An 11,781-nucleotide genomic window follows, 5' to 3' on the forward strand; every position below is an offset into this window, starting at 1 on the left:
GTAAAATTTAAGATGGCGTCAGCGTAGAAATGGGGAGTCGCACGGGTTTAAGCCGACTCGTACGTTTCTTGGGGCCGCCGGCACGCCCTATGAGCGGCCCCGCGGCTGCGAGACCGGTGTCCTGGTCCACCTCCCTCATCCGCTTCACCGGGTGCACCTTCTGCGCAACCGTCTTCTTCTCGCTCTCAGACTTGTAGGTGGCGCCGGCGGTGCCGTGCAGAGCCTGCTTGCGACGCACGTCGCGCGGCGGCTTCGCGGCGGAGTTAACGTACGCCATCTTTGTTGTGCGCACTGCAAACAACAGGCCAGTCAGTGTGATTGCACAAGTGGCGACAGGCTGTGAAGTGCAATGCATTAAGCTTCCAGGATTGAACTTTTTAAAGGATTTATTTCGAAATCATTGCTCCATAATGCACAATCTGTAAAAAAAATATAGCGAAATATAGTCTCACTTCGTAGCGGATATATTACTGATTACACCAACTTGAAAAACACTAAGAATTCATGCTGTTATAGCATTGAAAATTGGAATTGAATACGCCGTAACGCCATGGCATATTTGATTATAGCGACAATTAATTTGCAAATGGTGTTTTTTGCACCCATAGTGCACCTAATTCAAACAAAAGGGCATCTGATTCTGTGTAGCTTACTCCGGTTTTTTTTAATTGGCCAATATCTCGTGCTATCGCGAGATAGTCTGAGATTCGCAAGAAATGGAGGCCGAAATCAAAAATAGTAATCAAAATTCGAATCGTGCTGGTTACATATAGCTAAGCCTAGTACGAAGGTTCTAAGACATGTTAGCATTACTCTAGACAGTCGCTGTTACTCAAGGAATAACAGTGTAGCGGTCATCACAGTACTGCAATACATAAACAAGGATTAAAGCGTAATCACAGGCTTTATTGTGCATGTTACCCATCTAAAATATTTTTTCAAGACTTCCCCCCCCCCCCGCCAACTTGTGTCTTCTTATGAAATTTCCTTGACGTGGTCAAGCAAAATAAGGTTCCCTGATTTTTCCATAATTACTAGCTGACCACGAGTTACCAAAGTGAACCTCTCTTGCAATAACTTTGCACTGAATCTACCAGTCCCACGCGCTTTGATCAACGTCTTAATCACTAGCTTGCTCACGAATTCGCTCCTGCCATTGTAATTGGTTACGTTCGCTTGTTTAGAAACATTTAGCATCACCTGGTGCGGCTTCGGCAATCGACTTTGCTTGGATTTTGACAGTGATGTTCTTCAGCTTTGCCTCTCTCTCGTCATGTAGCCTCTACAAAGACACATCGCCACTGTCAGTATCATATTACCTCAATCACAAGCGCAACCTCTTGGTTCATTGGGCCCTTGGTGTTTTTGCCACACCCTACTTGAGTAACACTGAGAAATGGATTGTGTGATCCTTATATAGACTTTAGTCAACTGTGGTTTACAACTACAAGCAACTATATGCAGTCAACCAGAAACTTCACAGACACTACTGATGGCTTGCTGTTGACGTAGGCAAGTATAAAATGTTTGAGAAACCTTTCTCTTATCTGGCCTGTATTCACTTTTTTCTATGGACTTGCCAGTTCACTCCACAGTTGTCTGTAATTGTGCATACTTGCCTGTGACCTCTATCCCTGGTTTTGCAAAAGGCAGTGGCTACGGGTACGGTAGCCGTATCTTAATGTCTCGAGACTACGGGTACGGGAGTCCATTCGCTTTCATACTTAACGAGACAAAGATGGCGGCGGTGGCGCGAGATTTCGAAGTAACGCCTTGGGAAATAAATTCACGATTTCAGAGTTTAGATGAGCTAGAACCCTAACCCTAACCCTAACCCTAAACCTAACCCTAACCCTAACCCTAAACCTAACCCTAACTCTAACCCTAACGCCAAAAAGGGGCTTCAACCGTTCTACCGTACCTGTAGCCACTGGTTTTGCAAAACGTCTGTACTTTTCATTTCGTAGAGTGAAAGCTGCTGTATGATCAATTAGAGCGATACTGTGACCTGTGTAAAATTCAGGTGCATGCTGTATGTATGAAACATGTGGGAAATACTTACCAGGTACACTTCTCTCCAAGACTCCATATCGTCAGGCAGCTTGTTTCGAAACTCCTTCGTGCAGTGAGATTTCCACAAGACGTCCGTTTCTCCTTCCTCCACCAGGTGCTGAAATCATCATGATAAATATGAGCTGTGATGTCATATATCACAGACATTATGTTTGCCTGCCTGGATAATGATGAATCAGATAGGTGGCGCCATGTGTACTTACTCAATACTTCTAAGGTAAGCTGAGCCAGTAATACAAGTTGACAGTTGTCAAACTATCAAACAAAGAATAGAAAGCACTGTCTTACCTTTCATCTAGCAAATTTTCGTTTAATTTTAACAAGAAAAACTATTCATTAAATAAATATCTCTAGCAGTAAGTATAATTATACGTATATATGCAGATACGTTATATATCTGTATGTGTAGTCATTCTACGCACATAGATGCTTTTATAGTAATAAACTAACAGGATTCAAGTCCTCGATGGTGTAGAGCTGGGTCGACGTGCAGCGCTCGAGTACCGGCCTTAAGATATCAAACGGGATGCCACCGACGTAGTCTATCACTGCAGAGAAGGCCGTGATTATTGTGAATATTCACATCAACTTAGCTCAGTTATGCAAATAGCTCCACTTAGTTTTCGCATCAACATTCGACTAGTTAGTATCATGAAAGACAGAACACTTAAGAACTTGGGAAACTTGGGAAGTGGATGTGTTAATTGATAGCCGTGATGAACGTATGTACGTCAGACACGTATTTTGGATATCAGCACTGTGATGTTCCATGTCCCCAACACTTACAGTCAATGTTGTCAATGAGCACACGAATGCAGGATTGGTACAATGATGAAACTTCTGAAAAAAACAACGAAATATGCTCAAGATAAGGACAAGCCTATAACATTAGTAAGACTATTCGAGCTCCATTTACAACCAGTCTGCAAAATTCCATAAAATCGATAAAATAACCAAATAGTCCATAAAATAACACGATATAGAAACGCTGTGTTATAAGCTCACTACATGTACCTTAACTCCAAGATTTCATTTTTAGGTATTTTACCTGTGAGATGAGTTGTCACTTTCTTTCCAGAGTACATTGCTGTCCTGCTCTTCTGTGGCACGATGAATTCGTCAACAGTTAGGGCCGGATGAGCTGAAAATACCCCACATTTTTTATGTTGAGGCTTTACTTTACCGATAAGGTGCTACAATAAAGGGGGCTACAGAGAGCACAGTGACACGAGCCATGTGGAAATCATACCTCCAAGAATAAGCTATTGTACAAATAAACATCCACGCTTATTTCACACCAACCTTCAAACTTGAAATCCAAAGCATATCCAATGCTTATATATCCGATCCGATCCGCTCCGCTCCGATCCGATATATATATATATATATATATATATATTACCAAACACATTCATCACCAATCTATTTCTTGTTTGCACATTTTACCACAGTAGACAACGTGGCAAATACCTGCTTTTTACTTCACCATACATTCGCCTTGATTCTTCACCAATCTATTTATTGTTTGCACATTTTAACGCAGCAGATAACGTGGCGTGTACCTGCTTTTTTCTTCGAGCCCTCAGAAATCACAGGGAAATGCATTGGCTTGTAATTGGGCTGTATGCTAGGTAGCGTGGCATCAACATTGACCCCCGGTGTCTTCACCTACAACACAAGAGACGCCATCTTGATCAGTGCTTGACATACGATATTTTTAGATTGTCCTACTATTGTAAAAAAAGGTTATCCTTCATGAATTTCAGTTGTCCTACAACTTTCACCATCGTGACAACCAAACTTGACAATAGATAAGGCTGACCACTGTCAGGTTCGAAAGAGATGTGTAAGAGAGAGAGAGAGTAGATGTCGGAGAGAGGTACAGAGAGAAGTAAAGGTGGTGGAAGAGACAGAGTGACAATCAGAGTCTGCTTCTCTATCAGTACAGGGTTACCCCACTTTTTAACTACTTATCCAACGAGATTAGAAAGAAAAGTTGTACGAGCAACACACAAATTCACAAACCATTTCCTGACTCAATGTCATGATAAGGAATGACAATCCTGCCATTTCAGATATTGTCTAGACTTGTAGTAACCCTATCACATCCATATTGAAATATTCAAACACTTTTACACGTCCAACAACAAAATTTCTTGAAACCTTATGGATTAATTTAGTTTCATAGGTTACTTATCACAACGATCAATCGCAAGACTCATTCGACAACTCTGATGAATTTTAGGACAGCTGAAGCTGTGGCCAGACCAGTGGAGAACGTAAACGAACCTTCTTCTCGGGGGAAGACGTTGGCGACAGCGAGAACTCCTCCCTCTCGTCACGCCTGCGTTGCTCCCGGGAGGCTGCAGACGAAGCTGAAGCGCCGGCGTTCTCCGAGCGCTTGACGACTTTCGTCGAGACGGACTTGACGTCCGCCGGCGCTTTCGGCTTCTTCGTCTTGATCAGCTTCTTCACCTTTCTCTTCGAATCACAGTTGAGCGCGTCCTCAAACGAGAACATGTTGTTTTCCGAGCTGAGTTCGATCTCGCGCGTCCCCGCAGCTCTCGGCTGCTCCGCCGGCGTCTCCGCCGGCGTCTCCCGCCCGTGCCTCTCCCTCGCCTCCTCCGTCCGGCCGCGTCTCCCCGACGTGTCCGCCTTGTGGTGCTGCTTGTCACCGCCGCCGCCGCCGCGTCCTTGTTTACGCCTCTCTCCACGGTCGCCGTGGAGACTCGCCGACTTCACGCGATCGTTGTCGAGCGACGTCGACGCGCGCGATTGGTTCGGCTCCGAGTTCTGCGACTCGGCATCGCCGTGGCGACGCCGCTCGTGTCTGTGCCGCCGTTTCCCCGACGACGAGTGACGCTCCGCGTGCGCTGCGCTCTCGTGTCTGTCCGGCTGAGGACTGAGAACGCTCGGCTCCGGCGCCCACACGTCGTCGTCAGGTGGCGCCTCCTGGTAGACGGGACTACGCTCGGGACTAGAGCTCTCCTCCGCGGGCGCGCTGTTCTCCGGCTCGTCGTTCTCAACCAGCTCCTTCCAGGCCTTGACGAGGATTCGCGCACGATCGCCGATGTCGCCGTCGCTCTTTCGAAACGCGTTCACGGTTTTCCCGATGCCTGTCGCCTGTGAGGTAGAGCAGAGATTAGTACACAGTGCCTGGAATCCACGTCCTAAATGTGCAGTTTTAAGCAAGTCTAGCAGTAGTCCTACAATCACTACTTCTTGCAGCAGATCGTCGACTACACCGTCACAGAAATTGACACTACCACATTGTAAACTTCTCTGCACTGGCAACACGCTCTATGAAACATTGTATGGTCGGATCTCATCTAATGACGTATTCGTATTGTTTAGTTTTACACGTGTACACGCTACGACTTTCGTGCACTTCATTACTAAACATTGTTTTTAGAATATCCCATTTTCATGGAAAAACTTGTCGTGTATGAGTTTTGAGGATCCAATTCCCATCATTGCAAAAGATTCTATGATACTTATAAATGATTTCAGGCATGATTTCCTACAAAGATATTACTTCCTACATATAATATGCAAAATTTGATGGTACAAGTCAATTAAAACAACCGAGTACAGATTTTAACATATACACACCTGTAGAATGGCAACAGTAATGGGCCACCTCTGAAACTTTTTCAGTATCTCCAACACCTGAAATATGAAATGAAATGTTCCTTTTTGTGGCATAGTTTTGTAACCATTGTGACCTTCTAATGATAAGGGGAGTTTTCTGATCAATGTTATGAGTTCTTATACACGGATGAGAGATCACTGTGTGTGATGGATTATGGACCAGCTTGCTCACCACTTAAAGATGAAGGCAATGTACTCACTGGTAATGTAAGGCATGCTACTGACATAGCAACAAGGCATTGTAAATGATACAACTACCCCCACACACAGATATTTCATGTATTTTTGTGGGTGGGTATTTTAGTAGGTATGTGTTCACTGAAGAAGAATGGAAACTTATTGTGGCCACCATTGTGGGGCCACAGGGAACAAGCTCTTCGGAGCTGAAATAACTATACATCAGTCAAGCAACATTAAATACCCTGACATATGTGTGTGCATCCGTGCATGAGTGCGTGTGTACATGCGTGTGTATATATATATAAATATATATGTGAAAGATCTAGTTGAAGATCTGGTACAGAGATACTCAGCAGCCATGTAGATTATGTGGGCAAGAACAATTAAAGGGCTCACAATGCGCATCCCAAACGTAGATCTTCTCCAGCTACTAACACTAAGCCGAAATACTTCGCTGTCAGTGCATAATCACACTCAGGTGAACAATTCAGCCAAAATTTGATAGCAAATGTGCTATACAAATAAATTTGCATAGGCATTGGATAAATTTGTATAGCAATTTTCAGACAATCACAAGTGCAAATTGTACACCGCGAGTGGATGCGTTGCCGGGGGTGTTATGCGTGTCGGCCGTGACGTGACAGCCGCCACAGCCTAGCTTAAGCTAGGACACGACAGCCGATTCTGACGCGTCGTCGGACAGCGGTGTTCTTAAAAAGCCGTGCGAGCTTGGCACTCGCCGCCTCAGAGCAATGCTCGAGTTGAAAAAGAATATCGGGCCGGGCCGAAGTCGAAAGCTAAGCTGACTCGCCCATGTTGGCGCAGTAAAAATAATTGTCTAGAACTTTAAATCAAATGGTTGCATTCCTGAGGTTATATATCCAAACCATTGATGAAATTACAGTTCTAGCGATTGCTGAAGGCGCGGCTATCCGGACTCTCGACACGGCGATTCCTCACATTATATTATCAAAGGGTCGCCGAAGAAGCAGCCGCGCCGAGAGACGCGCAGCACCAGCAGACAGCACGTGGCTGTGTATACGTGCCTGCGGGCGGACGATATTGATTGATGTGACGGGGGGGGGGGGGGGGGGAAAGTAGCGGGATTGTTTAAAAGTTCACCGTTTGGTGTTAACGAAATCAATAAAAATCCGGGCTAACTGGGCGATTGTCATTGACGGGCCGCAGAAGCAGCCCAAACCCGAGAATAAAGTAAATTGTAAACATGTATGTTTCCGTTTACATCTCGCATGGCTGGCTTGCTGCCACAACTGGCGATTTCATAAAAAAATATCGAGCAAATGGCCTGAAAATACATCGGCGAATTGCGATGCGGATACCTGGGAAAAATTATTCCCTGACACTACCTATGCACAAAGATAAACTCTAGTTCCACCATTCCACTGCGCGTTATGCTTAAAAAACCACAAGAATAGAGCGTGAGAAAACTGGATTTCTGGCGCAACGCCCTACAATTGTTTGAAACAACTTAGCCTCACATGTTGCTAACAGGTGTGTGAGCGCAAGAATTGTTGTGTCCCGCGGTCTATATATATGTAGTCGTCTTACTGTTAGATAGATCGTAGTATTGTGAACTGCTGCTATATGTAACATCAAAGACTATTAAGAAAGTATTTATAGGCAGCGTCAAATAACTGTGAACAATAACGTTACTTGATTATTCAGCTTGAGCCTACAGCTGCGAACATTGCCCTAGCCAGCGCTGCAAAGCGCAAAAACGACCACACGGGCCGTAGAAGATCTTTGCCCTACACCGCTGCTGGACGGTTGCCTGCGCAGAGCCCAATCGCAAACGTGTCAACAACATCGGCAGAATTTGAAACACAGGTGGCAGATATTTTCAGAATATCCTTTTATAAGACAACGCGCATGTGAAATGGGAAGCACTAGAGTTTATTTTGTCGATAAGGAGATGTGTGTGACTTATTTCATGCCGACGAAGTATTTGCTAGTCTGAGTACTGGTAGAAATTAGCATTGCGATGTGCATTGGATGAGGCCTTTAACCACATGGTTGTGACTGCATAGAGTATAGGGAAAATGTCACACATTTATCCTATTACTATTAGATCACTGCTGTCATTACACAGTTTAAAAACTGCTTTCCCTTGAAATCTACAAATGTATCTTCTCAAAGTGTTCTACGCAAGCATATTTTGCACACACACACACACATTTTGACCAGATGAAACCAACACAACAGCGTCCTTGTTCGAACCTTTGCATTCCATATGTTCAGTCGCCAGTAATTTGCATGTCACACGCTTTTATGTGGAGCAATACGCAGGCAGGCATGTATGCATGGCAGCTTCATGTGACTCAACTTCTGTGCATATAAATCAGTGCGTAATAAAAGCTAAAATTCTAATAATTTTGCTAACATGTAATAATGAAAGTAAGTTTAAGTATGAGATTATTATTTTCTCAATCCTAGTTAATTACAGACATAGGCCAAAATAACACGCATATTGTTAATGACACGCCAAGTGAATCTAAATATAGTATTACTATTTTTGCTTTCTCTTTGCTTTTTGCTTAATGTTTCCTTTTGTTTTATTTGTTACATTTTATTATTTTGTTTGTATCTTTTGTTTCCGTGCTGTTGTGTCATGCTGTTGTTGTGTGCTGTTGTTTTCTAATGTTGCTAAATATTGAAGCATTTGCTGTGAGATGTTTGCTGTGAGCAATGCCGCAATGGTCCCACACCCTGACATCAGTGAAGTAGATTCTGGTACAAACACTGAAACAGTGCATGATAGTCCTTAGAATGTTAATTCAGATCATTTTAATTTAACTTATGTTAATGGTAATTGTTATGCCACGGCTTTAGTAAAACAAATGAAATGATATCAGACATAACAATAATTAACATTGACATGTACATACTACAAGGTAGCACTGTGACGAATGCAGTCGAGTTGTGTTACAAATGTTGGTACTAATGGTCAAATGTACATGTACACAAATAACATATGAAATGTTTCGGCCTGCATGAGAATTATTGTTGTCATTGTAAAATATATATAGGACCGGGCAGTAAATGTTACAACTTGAAACTGGATACATTTTCTTACTTTGGCCTTATCACAGCCTTTTTCCAGCTTCTTTTTGTAGTGTACGACAGCCGTATGTAGACCTCCGTCAGCCATGTTGCAGGATATGCGGTGTCACACACCGGATAGTCATATCACGTGACATGGTTTACAGGAACCGATGAGTTTTTCAAGAATATGAAAAGAAATAATATTCATCAAAAATACAACAATTTCTCACAGCATGTACAATCGTCATGTACAATTTATTGTCAGTTTATAATTTTAAATAGTTGAACTTATAGCGAATCTTTTGGTGAACCAAGCGTGAGCTAGTTCTGTGTGTAATATAAGGAATATAGACTGGGCTCAAATCTGGGGACTCTACTATATTGGTAGGGTGAAAGGGACGGGGGTCAAGCTAATTGATATTGTTGACAACTTGACGTTTCCATGTAATCTGAGATTCTGAGCCCCAGATAATTTTTGGCAGCATGGCAGCAGTTGTAAATTTTAATAACCAATCTTGCTACATAGATTAGATTAGATAGACGAGCCGACGTTGGTTACCACTGGTAAGTATATCTATAGTCAATAGCCCTGGACGTTTATTCCTTACGGACTGTCCAGTAGAAGTAGAAGTAGAATAATGATAATCACAGTGATCCCTGTGGAATTCCTGATGAGTGATGTTACTTCTGTCCATTTTGAACTTTCCCCATCTACCATCACATTTTGTCTCCTATTTCAGTATTTGAAAGAAAACTTTTAATCCATGTTATCAATATGTCTTTCTTTATACCATATGAATGAGTTATGAGTGTTTAGAGATATGCCTGTAGCTATTATCTATTACTATTAGTATTAGTAATTCTTAATACTATTTTAAATAAGTAAGCTATAGTATATAGTGGTAGTTAAGCCAGGCGCACATTGCCGAACATTTTGCGCAAAACATTATCGTAGCAATGTTCATTGAAATGGTTCGGCCCATGTCGTGTGAGAAAAGTCGCGCCGAACTTTGTTCCGAACAATGTTTTCTGCAAGATCGGGAATGTTGATACCTCGAACATTGTTCGGTCGAATGTTCGTCAATGTGCGCTGATGTCGCAACAATTCTAGGAACAGTTAGCTAAAGTAGCTACCAATAGGCCAGCAACGATATTGTGGTCACATGATTTTTGTGTCCCCAATCATGCACCGATCACGTGGACTTTACAAGCACAGCTACTAGACCGGCGCGCACGGAGGTTGGTTCGCTGCAAAATGCTTAGGCCAATGTGCCTCCCAGCAATTGTTCACCCGCCACGATTGCCAGACGAAAACATTTGCTTCGGGAAAAGTGTTCGGCCAACAGTGGGTCGGAAATTTAGATTTTTACTTATGCGTATTCCATCGGGATACCATGGTATTGAAATTCTGGGTATCCCCCCAAAGACTCTGCGTTATCCCGGATTTTTTTGGCATAGTAATTTCACACAATGTTGGGTATCCAAAATCTTTGAAATATGCAATGAATAGCCATTGAAAATTATTAATATGTAATGAATTAATTATATAAAAAATCTTCCGCTCCGCGACGTACTAATCATTAGTGCGCTTGAGTGCATTCGGCTGAGCATTTCTAATTTTACCATAGTGATATTATACAACACATGGTTGTATATGTATATATATATCTATGACTTTATCATAAACGCCTCTTCTACAGTACACTGCAGAACGTATTGTGCTAGGACGCATTGTCTCGTTCGCCTTGATACGAATCCATGATACAATGTTGTATACACAGAGTTTCACAATTATGATCAACATCGGCGCACCGCCTCGCTTGCAAATAAATGCTATGCCTTGCCTGCGGTATAAAACGCTATTGTGGCCTCAAGTAAATTAGTAACTAAAGGGCGCGCACTCGCCGCTCGCTCAGATGCGCTGCCGTTAAAAGTTGATAAACTCAACGAACACTATTCCTGATTAATGACGATCTTTTTCTTTTACTATCGTCCCGGCGCGGATTACCGCGAAGATTGATCTGGTATCCCGCACTACAAGAATCTGTATTCGCCGCGGCTATCGGTGATACCGCTAATTTCGAGCCCCTGGGCAGATAGTGCCGCAATGGCTTTTAAGCATCGGACTCAATCCACTCTATTTCACATGGGGTACAATTTCGTGTACACGTAAATTAATAATTGTTATAATTTCAGTGCACCATGGGCGAACATAAGGATGTGTCGCTCGGTGTGTTCATACTCGTGGCTTTGTTCGGCATGAGCTCATGGCTCGGGGTTAACAGCATCTGGATGGAGCTGCCTTTGACAGTCGTCCGACTGCCAGAGCTCTGGGCTCTGCCCTCCTACCTAGCAGTCATCCTCCAGGTGGCAAATATAGGTAAACATTAATCATTAAACATTAATCTCACCCTCAGCGCTAGATGTTGCACAGCTAGAATCTGGATGGACATTCATTTAATGTCCATCCAGATTATAGTTGTGCAGCATCTGGTGCTGAGGGCAAGATACTTGGAGAGCAATATCATCTGACTTGTGATTTTACGGAAGCGAACTGTGTGTGTACTACCAAGTTGTGGAAGCTCTTGCAAGTTGTGCGATTGTAGCCATTTGCTCATTTTAAAATGCAATTTCCGAGTACTTTAACTTTCGGCATTTCATGATATTAAATTTGGTCCTGGACACTTTATTTACAGCTTAAGTTACACAGGTACATGGTGGCATCGCCGCAGTTAATTGGCACATAGCGAAAATATAAGGTGTTTAACTGTGTAAAGCCTAGCGCAGACCTGCGATTTTTGGTTGCTTGTCGCT

General features: G+C 43.0%; 2 protein-coding genes across 2 annotated transcripts in view; one reads left to right on the forward strand and one right to left on the reverse strand.

The window, feature by feature from the left end:
- LOC106818426 (transcription elongation factor B polypeptide 3-like) overlaps positions 1-9,073 on the reverse strand; it is a 12,047-nt gene extending 2,974 nt beyond the window's left edge. The window contains exons 1-10 of the mRNA XM_014823135.1: positions 8,999-9,073; positions 5,686-5,742; positions 4,363-5,196; positions 3,636-3,741; positions 3,122-3,214; positions 2,860-2,913; positions 2,524-2,621; positions 2,063-2,170; positions 1,201-1,282; positions 64-291 (exon numbers count right to left, since the gene is read on the reverse strand). Of these exons, the coding sequence (XP_014678621.1) occupies positions 64-291; positions 1,201-1,282; positions 2,063-2,170; positions 2,524-2,621; positions 2,860-2,913; positions 3,122-3,214; positions 3,636-3,741; positions 4,363-5,196; positions 5,686-5,742; positions 8,999-9,073 (1,735 nt within the window). The remainder of the gene's footprint in view (positions 1-63; positions 292-1,200; positions 1,283-2,062; positions 2,171-2,523; positions 2,622-2,859; positions 2,914-3,121; positions 3,215-3,635; positions 3,742-4,362; positions 5,197-5,685; positions 5,743-8,998) is intronic.
- Positions 9,074-9,409: 336 nt separating this feature from the next.
- The window catches only part of LOC106818427 (riboflavin transporter 2-like), a 3,691-nt gene continuing 1,319 nt past the window's right edge, over positions 9,410-11,781 (forward strand). Inside the window, exons 1-2 of the mRNA XM_014823136.1 lie at positions 9,410-9,531; positions 11,164-11,347. Coding sequence (XP_014678622.1) covers positions 11,170-11,347 — 178 coding nt within the window. The 5' untranslated portion in view covers positions 9,410-9,531; positions 11,164-11,169. The remainder of the gene's footprint in view (positions 9,532-11,163; positions 11,348-11,781) is intronic.

This window comes from Priapulus caudatus, unplaced genomic scaffold, assembly GCF_000485595.1.
Source record: "Priapulus caudatus unplaced genomic scaffold, Priapulus_caudatus-5.0.1 Scaffold2234, whole genome shotgun sequence".
NCBI lineage: Eukaryota > Metazoa > Priapulida > Priapulimorpha > Priapulimorphida > Priapulidae > Priapulus > Priapulus caudatus.